Here is a 26876-nt window from a genome sequence, read left to right on the forward strand (position 1 = left end):
GCAGACGGGCAGGAATCTCATACCCACCCTGTTGGGCAGCTGTAACTGCACTACTGGTTTGATGATTCACTAAAGGAGGAAAAAACATAAATGAAGTTGATAAGGAAGTTGCCAAACATAGCAATAGTTTACATACTACTTTGTCAGGGCTTACTTTTAGTGTGTATAACTACCAGCTTTCTTTCCTCTGTAGATACACACACATACATATTTTATATACATACATATATGTATATATATATATATATATATATATATATATGTATATATATATATATATATATACACACACACACACACACATATACATATATATATATATATATATATATATATATATATATATAGAGAGAGAGAGAGAGAGAGGAGTGATTTTTATTTTCAAGACTCTCAAATATCAACATCTGTTTTTTTCGACACACTTTGGCTGACAAAACAGATGGTTGACAGATGTGCAAGACTGACAATCCGTGGGGTTGAGGTATATGCTTTTTTCCCTGGGGTTGGGGAATACATCTCTTCCCTGGGGATTGTGTGACCTTGGAGTTAGTATATTTAGCAGGGGATGTGTGTGTGTGTGCGTTTGTGTGTGTGTGTGTGTGTGGGAGGAGGGTGCAGTCTCCCACATGGGAAAAAAAAGTCATTTTGTTTTGCATGGTTCAAAACTGTGCCTTGATATATGCGTGTTATGGTGTCATTCTTTTTTTTTTTTACCTTTTGGTTTTGATGACTTTAGTGTTGAGCTACACACACACACACACACACACACACACACACACACACACACACACACACACACACACACACCATGCAGACACTTTACATACTTCATAGGTGAGAACCTCTTTGCTGTGTTCTATCTGACCTCCCAGCTTAAAACCAAAGTTTTCAAAGAATAAGAAAGTTAAAAGGAGGAGAAGTAAGAAAAGGGAAAGAAAGCTTAGAATATGTCTCAAGAATCTGTTTCCATGGAAACTCAAAATACGAAAGCAAAATTTTCTGCTATTTCATCTCCAGAAAAAGATGTTACTTCTAAAAGAGCCAGAAATGCCAAGCAGCAGGAAACTACAAAACCACCTGCTAAAGTGAAATCTGACTCCTCCAGTATGCAGGACCTAAAACAAGCCTTACAACCCATTCAAACAGCAATCCAAAGCTTCTCTCAGCAACTCAAAGTTTTTAGTGAATCTATAGATAGAATACTCACTAGGATTGACAAAACAGAAGCCAAGGCTGCTGATAATGAGACCAAAATTGAGCAATTGCAGAAAGACCAAAAATCTAATGCCCTAAATATTCTGGACATACAACAGAAACTTGTGGACCTTGAAGCCAGATCCAGATGTAATAACATCATCTTAAGAGGCATCCCAGAGCATATTGACAATATCACACTGCTTGGAAACTTATCTGAAATTTTTGCTGCATTCTTGGATAAATCACATCTCTCGGACCAGATAATAATCAAAAGGGCGCACAGAGCACTGAGACCACCGTACGACACCACAAAGCCGAGATCTGTCTATGTGAAGATACTTAATTACCAGCATGTAAACAAACTGTTAATAGCTGCCCGGAATAAAAAGTTTATCGAATGGAGGGGGTCTAAAATATCTATCTCAGCTGACCTTCCTTCCCAGATCAGGATAGAACGACAGAAGTTGGCTCCTTACTGCGCTTACTTAATAAAAAAACAGATCAGATTTCAGATGAAATACTCCAATACTTTGTCTTTTTCTTATTTAGGATCTAAACTCTTGGCCCAGAACAGTAAAGAAGCCTCTAAGATCTTTCTACAAGCTTTTAAAGAAGATCCAGTCTCGTCTATGCAAAATCATTAAAATACCTCATAATGTGGGTGGCGCATGATCGTTGGAATGAAAGAGTGCAGTCTACTTACTCATGGTTAGTTTTCCTGCGTGGCACTGATCTGAGGCTAGCTCAGGTCCTGGAAGGCTATACGGTCGGCTGAATCCCTCGTGCTGCTCTTCCGTTGGCATTTCAATAAATAATTGGCCTCCATCTTGCTTGCTGGTCGCAGGAACTTTGACCCAGTCATTTCCCAGGATTCCTCAGTGTTTACTTGCTTCCTTTTTAAAGGTAGCGCTCCTTTTTATTTGTTTTTTTTTTCTTTTTAGTTTTGTGGGTCCTGGGAGATGCGTTCATCAGCGCTGCAAAGCTTCATGTAATCAGGAACCCTTATCATAATCAAGAAGTCTGTATTATTACAATTAAAGTCATTCCTTGAGGCCGAAGGTTGTTCTGTTGAAATTATGGGTGAGATTTCCCTTCTGATCAGCGGATATCTTCACTGTGGTATGCGAAGCTTGCTGAATGGTGCGGAGACTTCGTCCTGTGCCTGTGGTTTGGATTTCAGGACTATATTTGAGGAGCTACTTCTCTTCATTTGTGTAGTAATTAGTTTTGGTTAAATATTTTTAGCTTAAACACACTAGAGTGTCACACTAACTTTTTGAACAAGCAATTGTAATAGCGATTGCTACGAGAAGGAATGACAGTTTAAATGCTTGGTTCTCGGAGCTCTGCTGTTATCTCGGTGGCTGGACATAGGGTATAATTTATAAGTTTCTAGTGACCCAGCTTAGACCATCTCACTGCGGACTTGATCCTTTGGACTTAGCCCATGGCATAATGGATTTGCTTTAAAAGCAATTGTTGGTTTGGATTGGTTTCAGATTACTTTCACAATGATGTAATATCATTTCAGCATGGCTATTAGGGACAAGGTCAATATAGCTACTTCTAATACTTCTACTTAAGAATTATAAATCTTTGCTACAGATTATTATTAACTCGACTGTGTTCAATGTCTAAGCATGCGACAGTACTGTACAAATTAATCACACAGGGGCAAACTATATGTTTATATGTAGGTTTGAGTCAGCTCTTAATTTTTTTTTTTTCACTGTGAAATGGTGAACCCCTGTCACCAATATTCAGAGGAAACATTTCCACATGTACTGGAAAGTTGGTTAAGTACCCTGCTGATCCTAGGAGGTATTAATAAGTTGCAAAATAGATCCGAGGTGTTATAGATCTATAATTAAGCCGGCAGTTATACAGAAACCCTATAGCAATATTTTAGAGGGTTTAAATGGTTTTTGAACACAGTGTGTTGTTACTTAATATTGTTGTACATCAGGCTCTTAGTTTTTTTTTTTTTTTTGGATAAAGTTAAGGGATAGTTGCTTCTCCCCGAGAGGGTCTTGGGACAGTGGTAAAATAACAGGTCATAGTTTTTCCTTTTCTCTTTGTCTTTCTCTCTCTCTATTTACTTTTCTTAAGTGCTCACAATCAGTGGTGCAGATTTAAGACAAATACTAACTAGGCATGGACTACTAACGCTACTGTCCCTTATTAAAGGTCACCCTCAATGTTGACTAACCTCATGTTTGGCTCATAATTATAGTGGAGCTTGGAATATATGTTTACTGCATGGGATCGCTATGCATTTTAGTTTCTGGAATATTAGGAATAAATTTCTGGGATTATTTAATCTCTCCCTTTGGGGGAGACACAAGAATAGCTGTAAAAGGCTATTATTTCGGGTGTCACTCTTTAATATCCCAGTCCCTTCCGGGCTTAGGGGTTGGTGATTAGGCACAGGTACAAAGCTGGAAGGACTGTTTATACATGCCCAAATTTTTTTTTAACCTAACCATAAGATCATTAGTTACTCTTATATTCTCCATTCTCCTCAGTTTCTTGAATACATTCAGGTTTATAACTAAATGTTGGATATAGAATCGTGGAACATTAAGGGGCTACAAGCAACAAAGAAAAAAAAACTCTTTATGCATTTAACATTGAAATCTAATTGCAGTATTGTGTTTGTACAAGAAACCCACCTTCTTGATCAACATTGGGACCAAGACAGGAGGAGACCTTGGGTCAAGAAAACCATAGCTTCTGGGACCAAATCTAATAGCGCAGGCATCGCTATCATAATTAAAAATAAGTTTATGTTTGATATTGTAAAGTCGGATGCAGATACTGAGGGTAGATGGTGTTATTTTGTTACTGTCCCTGATCGACAAACCCATTTTAATTAGTAATATTTATGCTCCATGTTCAGGACAACAAGATTTTATTATGCAAATTTATAACTTACTCCTATCATTTCCAAACCATTATGTTATTGTTGGAGGAGATTGGAATGCTTTACTGGACCCAAAATGTGATAGGTCAAATACCAAGGCTAAATATAACTCAGTAGCCACCCTTTCCCTATCAGAGATGAAGGAGGATTTCAATCTTTTTGATCCTGTGATCTTTCTACAACTCTCTCAAGGAAAGAACAAATTCACCTTCTTCTCTAATTGTGCTAAAAGCTGGTCCAGACTGGACTTCTTTCTGATTTCCATAGCATTCAACGACCTTGATATCTCATTTGTCACCTACCCTAGAAGTCTCTCCAATCACTCCAAGATTTCTGTCTCTATTCAAAAACAGGATACTAGTGTAGATAAGAACATTGCTATTTGGTGGCGATTGAACCCTAACCTCCTTGAGAGGAAGGAAATCCTCCCGCAAGTTGAAGCTTATCTTGACCATTTTCTCCAATCTGGTAGCTCCCGACAAACCCCATTAGACTGCTCTTGGGCTGCAACCAAGGCGATGATCAGAGGTTTTCTCATTAACAAAGCCTCACACTATAAGAAACTTTTTAACAAAAAGGAAGCTGACATAACCTCTAAACTCCTCGAGATCGAGACAGAAAGCCAACAAAAACATTCCCCGGAATTGGAGAGAGAAATTATTTCCTTACATAAAGAGCTACTCTCCTTGCAAGCGGAGAACTTAAAATATCACGAGATTAAAGCCTTAGCAAATTACTTGGATTTAATTCAATTCCCCTCTAAATTCTTGGCCAGAGTGACGAATTTGAACAAAACATCCCCTTTTATCTCCGGAATCTTATATCAGGGGAACGAATATCAGAACACTAAGGACATCATTGGAGTATTTGAATACCTATATTCTCAGCTATTTGGCTCTATTGAAAACTCTCCCAATAAAGAAGAGTTGCAGGACTTCTTTAATAACCTAACCTTCCCTAAATTATCCGAGAAACAAAATAAACTCCTAGACAGAGAAATCTCTATACAAGAAATCTCTTTGGCTGTCAATAGCCTTAAACCTAACAAATCACCTGGACCAGACGGCTTTACAACAGAATTTTATAAGACATTCTCCCCCAAAATTTCGAAGGCTTAGCTCCTTCTATTCAACAATATTATCACGGGTGGCCTTAATGACATACATATGAATGCCTCTAGAACTATCTTGATTCCAAAACATAACGCGGACCCCAAAAACCTCTGGCATTATAGACCCATTTCTATTATTAATATTGACATGAAGATCCTGGCCACAATCCTAGCTAATAGACTGAAGGTAGTGATCTCCTCCATTGTTTCTGCAGAACAATCCGGTTTCATTATGGGGAGACAAACAATTGACCACACCCTGACTTTGGAAGCAATGATCTCGCTGTCCTCGCTAAACAAATCCTCCCTCTATGCTTTAGCCATTGATGCATCCAAAGCCTTTGACCGTATCAGTACGGACTTCCTATTTTTTAGCCTCCCCTTCTGTAATATACCAACCTCATTCATCAATACAATTAAAACCCTATATTCTAGTGCTTATACTGTTCTACAAATAAATAAACAGATATTAAGTAGAATAAAAATTCTCAATGGTGTCAGGCAGGGATGCCCCCTCTCCCCTCTCTTATTCAACCTATATATTGAACCACTATTCCTATTGATCAAACAGAAAACATTTCATCTTATGCCTACTATCTTCAACACTAAATTTTACTTTTCCGCATACGCAGATGACCTAAACATTTATTTCTCGCTCCCCAACTCTGACCCAATTAAAATCCTATCATCCATCAATATGTTTTCCTCTCTGGCGAATTACAAACTTAACAAAGATAAATCTATAATCTTCCCATTAAATATTTACTCCCCATCCCCCAGCATATATGCGAATATTGGTATAACTGTCAAGCAACAGCTTTATTATCTTGGCATATCTTTTTCCCCTGGGAATTCCTCGCAGTATCAGGATAACATTGGTAATTGTTGGATGAAGGTACAGGGAGACATAGGTAGATGGTCCAAAATCAATCTTCCTTTTTTGGCCAGGACGGCAATAATCAAAATGAACATCCTCCCGAGACTCATATTTCTTTTTAACGCTTCAATGAGTATTCTCCATAATAACTTCTTTAAAAATATTACTTCTATCCTTTCAAAATTTATTTGGGCTCCCAAATCCATTAGAATTAATTATTTGAAACCTACTCTTCCTAAGGAACAAGGTGGCCTGGGCTTACCCGATTTTAAACTATACTATGAGATAATTAATGGTAGTAGAATTCTGAACATTGCCTCCTATAATAGAGATCACTTTGTATGGACCCCTACTTGGGTTACCCTATATAGTAACTACATCAAATACTTAAAATTTAACCCTGCGGCCCTTCCTTTCTTGAACAAAGGAAATTTGAGGAGTATTAAATTATTGAAAGGCATTAAATTCAACATAAGATTGCTTCAAAACCTTTTTAGTTCCCTGAATCTACTGTATTCCTTTATTACCCTACAGCCAATACACCTCAACCCTAATATTAAACTGAATGGTCAAATGTTAAACTTGGATCAATACCCTATTCTTAAGGACTTTTCAATTGCAGATCTATTCCCCTTTAAGCAACAATCTCTCTCCGATCTAAAAACTACTTTGAATCTACCTAAGAAATATACAATCATATTAAGACAAATTAGAGAACTAGTAAATAGTTACTTAGAAGACCCTCTGGTCTCAGAAGAGGATATATCAACTTGTAAATCTCTTTGGAAGCTGTTTCTTAGTAAAAAGAAAATGATTTCAAATATGTATAAAGCGATAATGGCCCTTAAAATGCACAATAAGCTAATTTTCTCTACCTCTTGGTTAAAACATAACTCAAGTATCTCCCATAATCAGATGTCTGAAGCAATAAGGATTAGCTCTAAATTTATTCCTCTAAAAAAGCTTAAATATACTCAGCTCATGATTTTGAATAACGCATACCTTACCCCTGACATCCTAAATAAAATTTACCCCAATTACCCTCTGCAATGGCAATTTTGCCCTAATCAAACAGCGGATATATTACATGTTTTCTGGAGTTGTAAATGCACATATAAGTTATGGTGTGCCCTGAGAGTTTTATTGGAGAAAATTGGATACGGAAAGTCCACCCTCTCTTGGGAATTCACTATATTACATATCCCACCCTCTGGATTATCTGAGCAGAATTACAGGATATTGATTTCTATATTCATGCTAATTAAATATTACATCTCTCTCAATTGGAAAAATAGACACACGCTATCCTGGGAAGGGTTTAAGGAGCTAGCTATAAAACACCTCAGTGCCCATAAACTCCTTTATCACAACAGGAAGCACAAACCTGTCCTAAAAGAGTTTTGGAGAATTTTCTTTGAACATATTTTAAGTTAAATATATGATATCTGAAGTTGTGCTGAATGTTATGTTGCTATTTTCTCATCCTGATATTCTTTGGGCATTGTATAACTGTACATAGTTCATGTAGTTTGTATATATTTAGTTATATGGGTATTGATTGTTTGTTCTGTTTTACTTGTGTTTGTCTTTGCTGATGTGTTTAAAGATTTACAAAAATACAATAAAGAGAATTTTTAATAAAAAAAAAAACAAAGTTTTCAGAATCATGAGATGGCCTTCACATCCTGGACAGAGCAACTACATTATGATGATTCACACCAAAGTATTACTGGACTTATAGTGGAAGGACTGTAAGGATAAGGCCAATCTGCAGATCTTAATATTTTCATTCTTTTGTTGGTTAAGCCACTTCAAGGGGCCATGGTCAATGACAAGGATGAAGTCCTGTCTTATAAAATAATATCACAGGACCTATAGTATCCACTTAATGGATGAAAACTCCTGTTCAATGGCCATGTATTTGTACTCTATTTCCATTTCTTACCTGGACAGTAAAAGAGGTGTTCCTCACTTCCCAACCTTAAGTAAAGTAACACCCATGCCCATAGCACATGCACTGGTGTAAACTTATAAATATCAGGTGAGACCAACATGAGTTCTGAGCATGAAATATTTCTTAACCACTTAAAGATGATCTTTACCTTCAGGGTTCACTTTGTGTGGGCAACTTACCCATGGTTAGGTCAGTGAGAGGGTATGCAGTGGTGGTAAAATGAAACACAAACTTCCTTTGATACCCAGCCAAGCATATAAATGCTGTTCTTCAATACTGGTCAGACCCATACTGCCTCCACCTTTTCTTTTTTGGTCTTATATTATCTCTTCCTATAACATAACCTATATATTATACTTCGGTCATTCAAATATTATTAGGGTCATTAATTGTAAGCCCTGAATGCTCTAGGGAGCTTAGGAGACTTTCATTAGATGTCAGTCCAGGTCTAACAAATGGACAGTGAGATTGTGGCATGGAGATTAAATATACCCATCCATCAGTTACTGGAAAGCCAAATGGCAGGCTTGTATATTTGAACAGTTCGCACAAGTGTTGTGAAGGTAGTTTTCTGTTTGGCTTCTTCCATTGGACAGTTTGCCAGGTTCAGAGTGGTTGGTATCTATTCTATGAGTTTACCTTCCCTGAGCATAGAACAACTACCAAACTTAGATGTGCCATTACATTTTCTGCAGTCATTACAAAACCTAATGATTCATGTGACTTATAAAACAAAACAAAACAAAACATGGGGCTATTCATTTCACTACTGAAATCTTCAATAATCCCTAAATGGAGAATCTACTTTGCTTCCTCTTGGACTGTCTTCCTTTGGGATTCATGGCTCCTAGAAGGTTTCAGATTAATCTTTTCCCTTGGGTTGTTTTCTATGTGATGTTTAATTATGACAATCGTATCAGATAGTTCTGAGAAACCTTTCTTATTCTTAGCAGGAGTTCTTGTAACTTATGTTCCTGGGGTTTGGACAGTGTGGATCATGGTCTCCTCTCCCTATCAGGTTCTTGGTGTTCAGCAGATAAAGTTATCATAACTGTCTGTACTTCTCTGTATGGCTTCAAAATAGTCAGATGATATATTTGTTTGAGGATCTCTTTTCTATATGGTTAATGATTTTTTAACTTAAGCAAAAGACCAGTCCCTTTCACACACAGACAGCTCCTGTACTCAGCAATTATAGCTATTTTGTTGACTGTGTATACCTTCAGTTGTGTGCTTATGCGGGGGGGGGGGGGGTTATGACCACAGTAATGTATTTCAATTTTGATTCACATAAACAGTAATCACAGTAAAGTATTTGACATTGCTTTCCATAAATGCATATTCATTCTGCAATACTAGAAAAATGTCAATTTAATGTAAGCAATGCCAGTCACTTTATTTATTATTTATATTGATGAAATCCAAGCAGGTGAGCTGTTCTACTGGCCCTTTTTAGTCACAGCCTAGGAGCAAACAAGAAAAGGAACATGCAAAGTAGAGAAATAGACTAACAAGTATCTGTAGCATGCCATTTAAGGCATAAATCATATGTGCAAGTATTTTCAATTGTGTGCATGAAGTACTGCGTAAAGATACTACAAGGAATTGGATTTTGTGACCAAATAAATTGAGTCGAAGCACAAGTAGAAAGCAAATTAAGTTAAGTCATAAGCATTACAATGAAAAACAAAATGAAATGTACACTATTGTAAATGAATAGGAAGGATCTCCTTGTGCAGATTAAGAGGAGGGGATAAATGCAGGCATGGGGTTGTATGTTAGGATGCAGATAGTGTCTGTTTCCAAATTAGGCCTTCTAAAAGCCAGAGTGTTCCTTCTTGGGATCTTACTTTGTCCTGGAAAAGTTAACCATGTCTCCCTTTGAACTAGCTCATCAGGTGCATTTAAGGTTCATCACATGGAAGACTACTCCTTATTTTCAGATTTCTGCATAAACAGAATCTAAGTCACAAGATCTCATGCTGGGTGGTCTTCCATCAAGACAGGGTCTCATTAAGAACAAATCCCTCGTTTATGTCTAAAGTTGTTTCAGAGTTTACTTTGAATCAAGGTATTAGGATCTCATTAAGAATAAATCCCTCATTTTATGCTTAAAGTTGGTTCAGAATTTACTTTGAATCAAGGTATCAATCTCCTTTTTTATCCAGGTCCTCAGAACTAGGGAGAAAGGATTCTACATACTCTGGACATCCATAGGCAGCTCCTGTACTATCTTAACAGAACTAAATACTTTAAAAAAGCTTATCAGGTGTTTATTTCTTATGATGGGACAAAAAATAACAATCTGTGTTAAAACAGATTATTTCCATGCGGTTATCCTCTGCTGTTCCCTTTTGTTTTACCCACCATGGTAAATCAGTTCCAGGCAGTACCAAGGCACATTCTACAAAAAGATTAAACCAATGCCAACTGGAGCAAGGAATTGAGCTTCAAAAATACAAAAATCACTTCTTTATTTAAGACAGTTTGTGCAGTTGTAACCAAGACTACATCAGAATCTGAAAACCAATTGCAGTAATTCAATTTAAATCTCCCTCCTTACAATCACAAGTCCCAACTAACCAGTCAATCAATTAGAATTAAAATAATCCCTCCCTGTCAAGATCAAAGCTCAAATTTGTGTCCAAATAAAACATTTTTAAAATACCCCTAAACACATACAAATCAATTTACTGTCATCAAATTTTAACCAAAAATTGCACATAAACCGTTTAGTAAAAATACCTCTAAAAATATGAAAATCAATTTACTGTCATCTGGTTTCAATAACATTTTTTGTTGTTTTTTTGCTGATAAACTTACCTCAACCTCAATTTAAGACCTCAACTTCAAGACACTAGTGATAGATAGCTGATTACTGTAATTGGTTTTCAGATTCTGATGAAGTCTTGGTTACAACTGGATGAAAGCACTTAATTGGTCTTGAATAAAGAAGAGATTTTAGTATTTTTGAAGCTTCATTCCTTGTTCCAGTTAGCATTGGTTTAATTAGTTTGTTTCCCAGTGGTTTCCTTTTTTTGGTTCAACATTCTACAAAAGCCTTGGTATCTATGATGGCATATTGGATAGTGGTGGACTCCAGAAACATTATAGGAGCAGCAATGGGTCCTCTTATAAAGCATTAAAAACTGAATTCATTTTCCAAGTCCAGTACTGGCATTGCTAGCAACAATCTCTATGATATTCTGCATCTTTACCAAAGCCTATACAGCCTGGGGGGAGGAAAGATAATTAACTTATACAGCTAAAATGATACTGCAGCACTAAGAATGTTGAATGCAGTACAGTTGTGTAACTTGCACTTAAACATTAGATGTTAAAAATCTTCACTGCTGCAGTACTGCATCTACCCAGTTGTTGGGATATAACATTATTGATTATATGGTTCAGAATGAGTACAGTCTTTCTCTGTTTATGGGTAGGAAAGTCCTGAATATTTCTTCACTCTGATTGTAGTGGGCTGACCAATCTGTAATCAGACTGAAAGTATTGGAGGGAGTTACAACTTTGTGAATCTGTCTGGAATTTTATCCTAAACAGGATACAGCCCATATAGCCAAAAGGCTGGTGCAGCAGTCAGGAATTTTATTATTATGGCAAGTGCAACTTACATAACTGTACTTTGCCATCAGTTGTAGACATTTTATTGATTATTCACACATCAGGTATCTGCTCTTGTTAAAAACTAATGGCCACAGTAAGGTATTTCAGCTTTGCTTAAGGCAAACAGTATCTGCAGTAAAATATTACATATTGTTTGAAACAAATACACATTAATCTTGCAAAGCCAAAATAATAACTATTTAAGCAAATAATATCAGGGTCAATCTCTGTCATCTACAGACAAGCCCTGTAGCAAACAATCATAGCTGCTATACTGACTGTGCACATCTCTTATGTCTAATTGTAGTAAAACTATTGGGTTCAGCAATGTATTTCAACTTTTTTTTAATTTATTTTATTTTACATTTGTTTACTGAGACAGTACCCTAATCAGAGCTCACCATTTGCATGTACTTCCTGGGTGAAATAATTTAGAAATAAAAAAGTGTACCAGACAGACAGCAAGTTGTACACATCAAAAACAGAACAGAAAATAATATATAACAAAATTTACAGTAGCAATTAATAGATTTATCAACACTTACATGAGAAATGCACATTTTACAATTTTACATGATTACAGGTTTACATCATAGTGGAAAAACTGTGAGTAATGAGGGCCAGGGCAAGGGACGGTGGGGAGATGAGTCTAAGAAGTGTTAGATACTGACAGAGAGTAAGGCTGTAAGTTCAGAGTCACTTATGTTATGTGGCCTGCTGTATAGCAAACACAGATTTGTTGTTTAAGAATTTACAAGTTCAGCTCTGAAATTTGGGAAGGGCAAATGTTCCTTTAGGTGGGGGGAAGGATTCCCATATTTATTTGGGACAAGGATGGAGAAAGAGTGGTTGGTGCAGTGTGACCTGGTCTGTGTGTGATTGTTTGGGAGAAGTGTTTGAGTTTAAAGTGTGTATGTTTAATATAAAGTTTGGCAGCTAGTGCTGGGAAAGAGTTAGGTTGAAGACATTTGAGTGCCTAGTACTAGGTCTACTCTGTGCTGCACTGGGCATCATTTGGCTTCTTTGAGGGTGAGGCAGTGACATTTATGAGAGATGAAGCGACATATTTTATTTTTGAGAGTCTGTAGAGTGGATAAGCTTTTCGTTGAGGCTGTGGTTATTATGAGTGAACGGTATTTGAGATGGCCAGAAGGACTTCTTTGCCTATAGCACTCCCACCTGTTTTGGATAAGTAGAGTAAGATTTTCCCTGGCTCAGAAGAGAATTGAGTTAACATTTGTCCTTGATATCTCAATAAGGGTATGGAATGTTAGCAAGTGGCATACAAACAACAAGTTACTGGAAGGAGTTGGCTGTTTCTATTGGTATCACACAAATGCTACTGGTATTGAGTGACTTTGGTGATGTTTTTTTATGTTTTGGGGTTGTGCCAAATAGCAATTTTTTTTCTAGAATTACATATTAATTTGTGGTTAATGAGGCAGGAACTGAGTCTTCGCAGTTGTGTTTCAATTGCAGGGTGGTTATGACTGGATTTAACAAGTACTATTCCATCAGCTTACAGGATGAGTTGCAGAGTAGGAAGGCCATGAGGTAGTTTATTAATGAAAAAGAAAGGAGGAGCTAGGATAGAACCTTAGGGTAGCCCTATTGAAAGTGGTGTGGGCTGAGAGAAGGAATATTAATCTAGTTTTGAAGAATCTGTTTGACAAGAAGTCTTGGAAACAGATGATAAATGTTACTAATGCTACTAATCTGAAGAAAGAAAGGGAAGTTGGTGGTTGATTCTGTCAAAGGCTTTTGTGAGGTCAATGAATATATTTCAACTTACTTCATATGAATGTGCATTAGTTTTGCCAAGACAGAGTGAATACTGCTTACTATAAGCAAATTACATCAGCAGTTACTTACATTTACAGTGAGCCCCTGTACCCAGCAATTATAATTACAATTATAATTACAACACAGTGCACTCCAGATTACTGACTATAATACAAAATGACCATATTGATGTATTTCATGTTTGTTTTATGCAAACAATAGCCACTGTAAAGTATTCCAATTTCATCATGAAAATCTTCTTCAGTTCTGCAAAGCCAGAATAATGACTATTCATCTTTAGCAAATGACAACAGACTCATTTTTGCACACAAGCAGACCGTATACAAAGTAATTCTAACCTCATTGTTGACAGTGTATACCTCAGTTATCTGATTAAAATAAAATAAAAATAATAAGAATAACAGTATTTTATGACTAATTTATTTATATTCCCTCCACACAAGCACATACCCACCAACTGCAGCCAGACTGTGTACACTTCAGTTGTATGATTGTGAGTAATTAATAAATACATAAATAATGACTACAGTAACGTATTTCAGCTCATTGCTGTCAAATGCATTCTGCTAATTCATTGTACTCTCTGCATGCAGACCCTCCCCCACACAAATGTTCTCAATGGTTACAGCAACCTCCATGACTGTCTATACCTGAAATGTTTGATTGCACTCAAATCAATGAATAAATATAAAAATTATTTACTTCTACTTGTTGGAACCAGACAGTGAAATACAATGCAACCCCCTCACAGCTGTGACCATTGATTATTAACACTTTTATGTCTATGTACCTCACAGATGCTTGCTTATGATCAATTGAATGAATGACTACATAAATAAATTGCCCAGGAATGTATTTCAGCTCACTGCTGTTAGACCCATATGGTGCAACCTACTGTAACACCCCCTGCACATTTACACACACACAGATGTGCACACTAACTGTGTCATCTTCTAGTACTGTGTAAATGTAAAATGTCTGATTGCTATCAAGTAAATAAGTAAATATGTAAATTTTGGCCACAGTAATGTATTTATATGTACTGCAGTCAGCACACACACATAAAATGCTATACTACAGGGTGACTGGTAATGGGATATTTAAAAACTAAATAATTAAAAATAAAGTGCACCTATTGTCATGCTCATACATCTGTGCTTACATATTTCATTTTAAAGGTGCAACAGATGCTTCATACAGTACTCAGATTCCCCTGAAAATACAACTATTTCAGCCCTCACTAAATGCAGGAAAAACTGTAATAATGTATAATCACTATATCCTCCATTTGTAGTATGTTAAATACTGGAACTGAGTAAGTCACTTTTTTATGTAGTAAGACATAATCACTAGATCCCCATTTGGTGTAGGTCTGACATTGAGTAAGCCATGTTATAGCATGTGTGGTCTTCCAATCCCTGAAGTGTTCTTTTGTAAATGAAGAAAACAGAACAAAGAATGGTTGTGTTAGTAGAAAGAAGCAAACTATGAACTATGGCATTTTGTTTCTTTTAAGCTGCTCTGTAGTTTATTCTCAGATAATCTTTTTCATATCCCTAGAATTTCTATATGATAGAGTTACTGGAATACATGAACTGTAGCTAAATCAGGAACTACTGCACGTATACAGTCACATTAAAGCTGTTTCCTTTCACTGTTTTACTATCTTGTGTTTCTTTACAAATCACACATACACATTATATAAGCATTTGTTAAGATCTTTCATCTCAGAGTTGATAATTTTATGAAGTTCATATTGTTTCCCCATTTTCACTGTCTTAGAATATTCAAAATGTGATGCATTTATTTATATTGTCTGATACTCTTCCTCTATTGTAACAAATTTCCTTCTTGTAGCTGGTCCCATTGCCATTGATTTCACTGCAGACATCCAACATTGGTTTCCAAACTCCTTTCAGATGGGATCCTTGTCCATAGGGCAGCACTGATATCTACAACTGCAGTAACACTATGGTTAGTCTTTAGCGTTCTTAACAGACTGACTAATATGTAATTCTGCACACTTTTTTATGAAGGCTATCAGCATGGAGAGCTTAATGCCTGCATTCAGGTTCACCATTTGTGCCAACTGTCCTCCTATAATGGATATTGGCAGTGTATTCAGCCAGCTTCATATCTCCATTCCCCATCATGATGACCCAGCCATCCTCCCCTCTATCAACCTCATGTGTCTAAGCCTCTCCTTGAACCTGCTTACCTGGCAGTACTCAGGGGTCTCCTCCCTCTGTGACAATGAGGCAGGCAATGGATACACATGTAATATTATTTATGGAACTGAATGCTAGTGTCACCATAAATTGTTAGATGCTCACTGACACTTGTCAGCAAGGCAGCCAGATTTTACATTTTTTTGGTTTGCTTGCAAGAATCCAGTTTAAGTTGAATTCCTTATTTGTGTGTTTATGTAGACTGGTTGTATCTTTTATTATTTGTCAGAAACCAAATAGATTCATTGATGGGATGCATGTTTCTTTAGGAATCCAGTTTATTTAAGATCACCCAATAACGGTTTCCTGAGATATATTGTTATATAGCTTTTACCCTTTTTAATTTTTCCAAGTCTTTTGAGCTTCCCATGATGAGAATGAACCCCATTCCTAAATCAAAGTTCATGAAATTAGTATTGCTTCAATCTTTTGATGTCAGCCAGAAGTGCTCTTCACAGCACCAATAATGTGCCCAGAACTGACTATTTCTGCAGTTCATATGGAGTTGCATGCATTGGTAACATATCTAAGTATGAATTTAAATTCTTTTTTATAAGACCTATTGCTCCTACTACTACTGGATTTGCCTGTGTATCCTATTTCCACACTGCCCTCACTTCTGCCTGCAAATCCTGGTATTTTATGCATCTCTGTATGTAAAATACTATAGTCACTGGGATTAACAATTTTAATCATCAATACTACTTTTGTCTTCTTTTCATGGACTACTGTATCTGGTTTTCTTGTATCTATTTTTCTGGTAATGGGTGATCCCATGTGAAATAAACTTCATCATTTTCTATAATCTTATGTGGTTCATGTTTAGAATGTTTTTCAACTACTTCAGTATTATAATGTTTGCACAATCCCCAGTGCAACAGTCTTGCCACACTGTTATGCCTTTCAGTACACAGTCCTTCTGCCATTAGTATATCACAACCAGCAACAAGATGTGTGACTGTTTCCAATTCTCTTTTACAAAACCTACATTTGTCTATTTCTCCCACATGTTCAGTGGACTTTGTAAACCAATGTGTATGTAGTCCACTATCCCAGACTACCAATATTAACCGTTCATCTTTTGGTTTAAATTCACCTCTCATTAACTATTCCTGCATTCGATCCTGATTAACATGAGGTTGTTCCAAGAGTTTTCTGTACTTGCAACTATATTTATGCATTTTCCACATTTCTTGCCTGGTCATCCGATCCTTCACCTTATATTCTTTCTTTTGTTTTTTTTGTCACATTCAGTTGTTGAAGATAAACACTCCACTGCTAAGAATAAAGTTGCCACTCTTCCCAAACAGTCCAGATGAAATAATAACAAATGGTGGTAACAAACATGCCAACCAATTCAGCTTAAAAGCATAAACATATATTTACTGTTTTAATATAAAAGACAGTAAGCGCTTTTCCATTGATACACCATGCTTCATCAGACTCTAAAAACTTTGAAAACACATTTCAATATACAGTGTCCATTAACCAATTAAATTCAAATTCCAATTTAACATTGTCATGGCGAATAAACAATTGATTATTTGACATTTAACATGTCTAAAGGAACAAACAAAACAAAAACCTATATTGCATGTGCTTATAAATTGTATCACATATCTTTCACTACTCATTTAACTTCTAAGCAAAACATTATTAAAAATTATATAAAAATAGATCAATCACATACATCTTCACATCCACATGTATTAACTAATCCACATATTAAACTCAAATTTAAAATATCTATGATATTAAATCATAGCAGCATGAATGACTTTAAAGAGCCTAACTAAATACTAAAACAGTACTTAATCTTCTTTAACAAGCAAAGACTATAATCTGTCACCAGTTAAGAATTTCCAAACAAATAAATACATTCAGTTAGCGTATTCCACTCACCCTTAATAACAGACAAGTTTAAATTCCTTTAATAAAAATGAGTTATTTAGCCATGCAAGGAAGCCGTCAATGCCATCCAAACCAGTGACATGGCTGACTCGTGTAATATCTCCAGTGTAAACCTAACGGTAGCATGGCTAACTCTTGCGAGACTTCAGTTGTAGGCATGACAACTAGCAACATAAGGAACCAAAAAGTCTTGTGAATGAAACCACAATGTCCACCTTCTAAAGATCTTTCACTCTACAATCACTAATCTTTGATCACATACACCATTATCAACTAATGAAGTAATTTTCTATCTTTCAAGAAGGGTTTTAAAGAAACCATATCATTTAACCCTAAACCTCTATCGGCTTGCAGCTGAATAATCCACCTTTGCTCAGCTTTATCAACCTAATTTTTGATATTACCCAATCTACCATCCGTATTAATAATCTGCAGAACTGAGAAAGTAAAACAATGTTCCTTACCCACTAACTTACTGTGCTTAGCTAAAGCACTCCTCACATCTTGTATATTGGTGTAATAAATGTGCTCTCTAATTCTGTCCTTAAGTGCACATGTCATCATACCTATATAAAACTTTGGACATTTTGCACATCTTGCCAAATAGACCACATTTTTCGTATGGCAGTCAGCATGGCAAGAAAAATATACTATCTCAGAAGTGTCCAGATATACAAATAAATGTTCTCTAGAAATATATTTACAATAACTACAACATTGGCATCTGAAAGTTCCAATTTTCCCTGTTAACAACTGGGGCGTTGCACTATCAGATATTTCATATTCTTATAGGTTATGACTGGTCTGTCACCCACTATCTTCTTAATTTTATCATCAGCTGTTAAAATATGCCAATTAGGCTGTAAAAATTTCATTATGGCTTTATTATCAGATGTAAATGCTAAGCAAACTCTACACCTTTCCATATCTATATTCCTTCTATGTGGTATTATTGTATCTCCCTTTCTATCAGCAAAGAAAGGTTTCCTTATTATGTTTCTATCAATCCTTACTCTCTCAAATACCTTATCACAATCTATCCTGTTGTAACCTCTCTCACCATCCTTACTCATTAGTCTAGAAAGACGTAAAGCTTTACCTCTCATAACATTATTAAAAATGTATGATAAATGCATACTGCATCTAGAAGACAGTTCTTTTTACATCCTTTACTGAAGGGAAAATGTGACTAATGTACCATCTGCATTTATTAACGTCACATGTAGGAAATCCATTTCATACTGGGATACATGTGTGTAAATCTTAAAAAAGATATAGGGCAGGATTCACGAAGCCTCCGTGTAAGAGTTATAACTCATACACGGAGGCTGCAGTTAAACGGAGTGATGTCAGCATGCTTTGCATATTCATGAGAGCATGCTGAATCACACTTAAGGCTAACACGGTCCATGTAAGACAATAGGGGGCGTGTCCGTAGGCCGAGCCCTGTAAGCGGACACGCCCCCAGAAGAGGAAAAGTCCCCAAAGTAAACACCCATGACAGAGTCCACGGAAATGTGAATAAACAGAACACAACACATGCCCCCACAGACTATGAACAGAAAACATATAAATAAACATGTTATATTTTTTTTAAATTGTATAAATGTTTAACAGTGAGTGCTTCGTTTGTAGGCGTGCCGTAAGCGCAGCTACAGTTAGCAGGCAGTGGGAAAGCATATAAGAACTAAATATGCAAAATAAGCCAGGAAGCAATAGCGTAGCAGTAGAGATGTTGGCTGAAGAGCAGGCAGTCATGGTTCGAGCCCCCACAACACCAATTTTTATTTTTAGCAAAATAAGCACGGAACAAGTCCCTGACAAATATGTACACATAAAACCACATTTTATGTAAAATGTAATGAAATAACCCATTTATATTGAAGAAATGTGAGGTAACAAAAGAATAAAAAATTCCAGCTGTGCCCATAGCTGAGCTACAGTTTAACAGGGTGAGTGCATCTGCCAGTAGATGAGCAGTGGTTTAACTGGTGTAAAATGAGTGCCCGTAACTGAGCAGTGGTTTAACATGCTAAATCTATGTGCCCCTAACTGAGCTGAGCGTAATATGCGTGCCGATAGCCAAATGAGGCTTAAACCAGCTTATCCCTTTTGCGCGGAGCTGACCACCGCGCAAACAAGCTAACCGACGGGCAACGTTGAGCAAGCCGTATCAAAACTGCCTTTATACAGACACACCCCTCAGCATGTCTAGACAGTCATGAAAAATAAAAAGCAGTGGCAAGGTTCGAACCCAGGATACTATACACCATAGTCAAGGTACCAAACCACTAAGCCATGACAGCAGTACCTAGAAATGCAATAATAGCTAATATATAGGAATAAATGCAAACTGGAGCATGACAATGCAGGTTTACTGAAGTTGATACAATTCCAAAATGGCCAATCACAGATATGTGCGGGAAAAACGGACTATATAAGCCCCATAGGCGGGAATACACAGCATAAACGATTGTAGAACTGACCTGCAGGCAGAATGACAGGAGTAGGAGAGGGTAGTTGCTTTCAAGCACAGAGGTGGGGTGTTGAGGAGTCCAGGTACATGGTCTGGCTCCTAGTCCACAATCATGAGGCCCAACTCATGCAGGGCCAGGTCCTCTGGGGAGCATACAGGGCCAAGGCATGGGACCGGTTGGCTCATGATCTCACCAGTGCCACTGAGATTCCAAGGACTGGTGAGCAGGTCCATCACCACCATTCGGACCTGAAGAGATGCAAGCAGGACCAACTGAACCTTTGGATCCAGGAGGCCCGGCAAACACCCAATGCCCCACTACTGAGTAAGTTACATTTAATTATGTATGTAAGAAATTAAACTAGCTGATATTATGGAGATGTGTATTCCAATATTACTTCATTTATATTACAGCTGCTGGTGTCCGTTCTGTGAACCGCAGAGCCTATGGCGATAGGCTGGTGCGGTTGCGCCACCAGGTAGGTCAGTAATCCACTACCAGTGACTGTAAAGAAATATAAAAGTATGACAGTCAGCAAAAGAGTGCAGTGTAGTCAGTAAGGAATAAAATGTGCAAGTAACAGTGTGAAAGTGTCTGCAAGTATTGCTTGATTACAAAAGTGTGTTTCAGCCTGTAAGTTAAACCAAAAAATTAAACTGTCTGACATAAATTCTGAAATAAAAATGCCCTACCTGTAAGAAAATAGTACACAACCTGCAGCAGGCTGAAAAGTATAGCTGCAGAAGATGATGAAATCACATGTGTGAAATATATTCCTGTTGAAATACTGAAACATGACAGAAGTGAGACTGCTGGAAAGGATTGTAATAACCACAGGTAAAACATGTCAATAAAGCCTAGAAGTAAGTATCATCCTGAATAGTAAAATGAAAGCAAGTGAGAGAGTGTGAGAAAGTGTCATGAATCCAGCAATACAGTAGTAATAACCCCTGAATAAAGTATACTGCAGTCAAGACAGAATGAAATGCATGTGGGAATCAAAACCAAACAGCGAAATCTGTTCAAAGTGTTGCTGCATCTGGAATGTGTATCCCAAAATCTGGATATGTTGCTCTCAGTCTGCAATATGCAGATAGGATGATTGTCTGATATACCAAACATCCACACTTGTCTACAGCTATATAAAGCAAATGTAGCAGGATGATGTAGCTGAACAAAGCTAGATATGAATGTGTATGAAGAACAATAAAATGTATATTGATGTTGCAGTAACAGTCCTATCACCAAGTTGAAATAGTTATCATATAGGAAACTGTAGTTAGAACAGTACTGTGTATATAACTGTAGCTATTAGAAATGTACAGCATATGTATTGGTATTTGAAGGTGTTAATATTATTTTCTTCACCCCACCCTATAACCACATATAACCCATTCCACGTGAAAATGGTATGTGCAATCACAATTAACACCACTGGACGTTTGTCCTGTTGGGTCATATATATTTGCATGTCCGTTGATGCATCTGCCCTATTCATACATCCAAACCTGAAACCCTGCATGTTGTTGGACTGTGTATTTCTGTTCAAATTATGCATGTTTTATGCACGCTGTTCAATGGTGTGAATATCTGGGTATTTGGTTAATGGGAATACTAATGCATGCTGTTACAACTAATTGTGAATGGTATTATATGTCACTAACCCAAACTGTCATGACAGAATGCAAAACATAGGATGACAGGGAAGGCGGGTTCCAGCGGACCCACCTCTCCCACCTCAGCTGGCGAGTGCACCTGGCACTAGTGCCGAGTCCGGACCCTCCTCCGGTGGCCCTGTGCCACCTGCGGGTGGAAGCGCTGCAGGGGATGGGGCTCACACCCCCTCTGCAAGTGTGGCCAGAGGAGAACCACCACTCACCCTCCGTAGCATCCGGACTGTGGTGCGTAGGGAGATTCGGGACTCTGTTCTCGAGCCCCTACGCCAGCTTGAGGCACAGGTGGTGTAACTAACGGGCATGCCTGTTGCCCGGCCTACACAGCCCCCAGCACAGCACCATCCTGGGCAGTGAAGGAACAGTGGCAACTGCCTATGGGTGGGGATATCAGTTCCACTGTTGCCATCTGTGGGCTCATGGGCTCTGGATATCCAAACCTCTGTCCCCGTCAATTGTGTAACCCCTCCCACACATGTCATACTGTTTCCCACCCTGTATGCATCTTGTTTGTCTTGTCTGTTTACCTACCCAACCTACCTTCCCAGCTGTACCAACTTCCTTCACCTGACATACCACTCTCACCTGAAAAAAAAGGGCACTCTGTACCCACAAAAAAATTACGCCTCATATATAGCTGCCCATTCCGCACACATGTCTGCTGGACATGGAATCTATCAATTACAATTGGCTGTACAACAAGTATTATTGTTGTCCTGACACCTCTCTCAGGGGTGAAAGGTTTCAAATGTCACACCAAATTACATACATATGCACAGCTGTTGCTGATGAAGAAATCGGCAGCTATGGGCCTTACCTACATCCCTCCTGCAAATCCCAAGCTTGTTTCCCTACTGTCTTACCCTCTTTGTGACCCCTTTTTTCACCACTTTCCTGTCTCCCCATTTTCTTTTCTTTCAAAGAAAATAGCGCAGGTGTGCGCCAGAGTAAGCACCATTAAGCGGTTGTAAGTGGGTGTGCGCTTGTGTGCGCGGAGCTAACCGCCAGTGTGCATGCGTGAGCTCAGAGCAAACCAGCGCTAACCCGGTTACAACTGCTTAAAAGTGCCTTAGTCACTTTGATTGACAGGTCCTGTACTCAGTTCAAAAGCAAAATAAAATCCCACTGTCAGTCCCGAAACCAGGACCTTGGAAACACTAGCCTATATGACCTACCACTAAGCCATGACTCTTATACAAGAGCATTGTGCTAAAATAAATATAACATGTAATAGTAGGGATGAATGTAAAGGGAATATAGGATGTGTAGTACACAAAGCATGTCATTTAGAATTACTGTCAAAACTACTGGATTTCCATAATAGTAGTGTGTGAACAGAAACAGCCATGCTAGCTGGTAGCTTGTAGATAATAATGTCAGTTAAAGTGCATATATAAATGTATGTATATGTACATATATATGTATAAATATATATCTATATATAGTTGTAGGAGTCATTGTGCATACACACTTGCTACAGGGAACATGAGAGAGGAATGGAGAAATGTGAATATATAACACAGCCTGAATTATGGGAGAGATACTAACCTTTACACTCACAGAACACTGTCCACAGCATACCAGCATGGTCCCCGCCCTTACAATCTGAAAGGGCAATGCCTATCCCACATACCCTTTTATAGCACTGACCTGAAATCACAGTGAGAACTGCAATCAGTACACAACTGGCTGTATACAATTAGCAAATGCTGGCTTACAATTGGTGCAGAGGCCATCACATGGACCTATGCAGATACCTACAAAAGCATCCAGTACTAACACTCCACACATGCAATACATTAATTGCACTGTCTGGAAGCAGACAGAGGGAGAGAGAGAGAGAGAGAGAGAGAGAGAGAGAGAGAAAAAAAAATTATACATTGTGACTCTGTCACCCGAAGCTGTCAGCAGTGACAGTAGCAGCAGCAAGCAGAAGCAGTGGTAACGCAACCAGCTGCGACAAACACAGGTAATGCAAAGTAGCAGATTAATAGTGTGCATACTGTGAACCCTCCAAATGTGTCATAGGTCTGTATCTATAGGTATGTCCATGTGATATGTTGTGTGTACGTAGATCCACCAAAAGGGGATGACCATACATTACATGTCAATCAGTCTTAGGCCATGATCCTGGCAGCAGTTGTCTGTGCGTTGCCCCAGCAATGGCTGTAGTGACTGCTTTGAAAGGTCAGCCAGGTTCAAAAGGCAGGATCAGCCCATCACAAAGGCACACTGGCTGGGAACAAGTGTCTGCAGGCACCCAATATCACTGCATATGCATCCCATACTGCATAATTCCATAGCTTAGCAGACCAGGCCGGTTATGCATATGATGTGGTAGTTCCCAGGGTCAGTTGAGGTGCCTCCTTAGTGGTGTGGGACCACTGTCGCTGTATGCCACTGTCCAGGTACATATCCTGTAGTACGGCCAAGATAAATTATCAGTGTCATATGCGGTTGTATGTCCTCTCGGAGTGCAGGTAGCACACATCCATGGATACCATGTCACAGTGATGCTGTTTGTTCTTCTCTGCTGAGGGCGGCCCTCACCTGGACATGTGAGATGATAGGGAGGTTACATCCAGCTGTGATAAATATTTCAACTGGTGGGGGAGAAGGAGGGGGGATACGTGCACAGAACATGTCTGCAAGATTGTTGCCAATATCCGTGTGTTTGGTGAATGTTAAGTAGGTGTATATTAACACAGAGCATATCTGAGGCATGTGGTCCATATGTGTAACATAACTGAAGAAGGCCTTGTGGTCATCCATAGTGTTTGTGGCCATTTCCCTCCCAGAGTAGGCCGTGGCCATTGTTATGACGGACTGTAGCATAGTACCAGTGCTGACCACAGATGCCTTCCCTTAATGTGAATGTGCTCTGTCCTGCAGTAGCCTCCTGCTATTGTTATACAATCTGCCTCTGTCTGGGGTCCACCGGACAGGATGCCTAACCTTTGTGTATAGAGTCTGGGTTAGAAATGTGTGTGCAAGTTCCATGCAATCTGTGGCATGTCCGTGGTAAGCATTTGCAAAGGGATCAGCAGTGTGGCTTGTGGCTTCCACTGGCCCAGTGTGCTGCATGGATACCATCTCAGTCCCAGCAAGTGAATAACTGTCTAATCACATACATATCAAAGTAGTCTACTGTGCTGGTGGTGGTGGTGGGATATGTATATCCAGGCCGAGTAACTTCTGTCCACATCACAGTAGTGGACGGCATCCCACATACAGTACCTTGGGATGAACCTCCAGAGTGAGGTTGTGCATTGCACCTGTCAGTGTGTGCTGACTGATGGGGCATGCTACTATGTTGTGTGGAATGTGGCAGGTATTGTTGCACAGGTGTTGGCTGAGCACTGATATCTGGCCATGTACCTGTGTATCCACCACGACACACACACATGCAACATATGGGAGTAGTAGTATATCACTACACATGAGTATCATGTATAGTATGTGTACCATATATTGCTGACATGGTCTGCTGATATCCTGTTTGTGTTCTCTTCCAGGGAGATGGCGTGTCAGCATAACCCTGCCTACTCTGTGGCGGAAGATGAGGAGATCCACCAGAGCCTGGTGCGGGAGTATGACATCCTGTTTTCCCGCACCAGTCAGAATCAGCAGGAGAGGGCTGCACTGCGGAAAGACCTTGTCCGTAGGGTAAATGATATTGGCACACATAACAGGACATATGAGCAGGTACGACATCACTGCAGTGATTCAATCCGAAGTGTCCGTCAGCGTGCATCAGATATCCACAGGCAACAGGTTGCCACAGGAGGTGGGGGGCCACACATCCCCCCTCACCAGACTGGAGGGGCTACTCCTAAGTGTTGTGGCTCCAGCCCCGGAACACCAACAGCAGTACACCTGCATTATGATGGAGGCTGGTTCCACACAGCAGCACGACATGGAGCGTGCAGGTAATATGCCATATGTACACTTGACTGTTCTCTACACTGTATCATATGCAATATCAATGGCACAGTTGTGCCCACTGACATTAATCTCATCATTTCTGCAGGTCCCTCCGGGGTTACAGCAAGGCAGGCCATCCATGCTGGTGAGTGTGTTTAACATAACCTATAATAGTCCTGATAATGCTAGTAACAGTAGTGTAACTCAGTAGTGCTCTGTGTGTATACTGCAGGGTGTGCAAGTGTGCATGTGTGCAGGTGTGCCTGTGCCCATGTGTGCATGTGTGCAGGTGTGCCTGTGTCCACGTGTGCATGTGTGCATGTGTGCATGTATGCCTGTGTCTACGTGTGCATGTGTGCATGTGTGCATGTGTACACATGACCACATGTGCATGTGTGCATGTGCCCATGTGTGCATGTGACCATGTGCGCATGTGTGCATGTGTCCATGTGTGCATGTGTCCACATGTGCATGTGTGCATGTGTGCATGTGTCCACGTGTGCATGTGTCCGCATGCGCATGTGTGCATGTGTGCATGTGTGCCTGTGTGCATGTGTCCACGTGTGCATGTCTGCATGTGTGCCTGTGTCCATGTGTGCATGTGTGCCTGTGTCCATGTGTGCATGTGTGCATGTGACCATGTGTGCATGTGTGTAGAAGTGCATCACTGGTAACAATGTCTGGAGACTGTAAACTGTGTTTCCTGTCTTCCTCCCACAGGTTCTGGGGCTGCTCTGGTGACCTGCAGCAGGGAACCTGAATCCTGTGCCACGGCTACTGGTAATGATGATATTTGTGTAATGGTACAGGAAGGTGTGTCAGGGTCTACCATTGGTCAGCCAATTGACAGTACACAGCTGTTAACCCCATCATTGTGCACAGTCATCCTGCCAGTACATCCTTTGTCACCATTGTCCCTAGGTGATGGACAGGATACAGTGGGCATAGACCAGGGTAATATGGTACCTGTGGCACATGCATCCCCACACAGCAGCCATGGGCAGGGTCCTCCGATGGTACCACACAGACAGTTACCCATGGGTTCTCGTTGGAGCATCCGTGGGTGTACTGCCTCTGGCCGACGTGACCAAAGAGGTCTGTCAACCTCAGCTATGTTTCGGACTGTCATGCAGGCCCAGTCACGTATGGAAAGGTACACCAGACAGGGTCTGAG

General features: G+C 39.1%; 1 protein-coding gene across 4 annotated transcripts in view; it reads right to left on the reverse strand.

Moving 5' to 3' along the window:
• LOC122810216 (kinesin light chain 1-like) overlaps positions 1 to 26876 on the reverse strand; it is a 2247025-nt gene that overhangs the window by 1000881 nt on the left and 1219268 nt on the right. For all 4 annotated transcript variants that reach the window (XM_044081914.1, XM_044081987.1, XM_044081756.1 and 1 more), the window contains one exon: positions 1 to 69. This exon is cut by the window's left edge and continues 157 nt beyond it. In XM_044081914.1, the coding sequence (XP_043937849.1) occupies positions 1 to 69 (69 nt within the window). The remainder of the gene's footprint in view (positions 70 to 26876) is intronic.

This window comes from Protopterus annectens, chromosome 1.part0, assembly GCF_019279795.1.
Source record: "Protopterus annectens isolate FY-2018-M chromosome 1.part0, PAN1.0, whole genome shotgun sequence".
In the NCBI taxonomy this organism is placed as follows: domain Eukaryota; kingdom Metazoa; phylum Chordata; order Ceratodontiformes; family Protopteridae; genus Protopterus; species Protopterus annectens.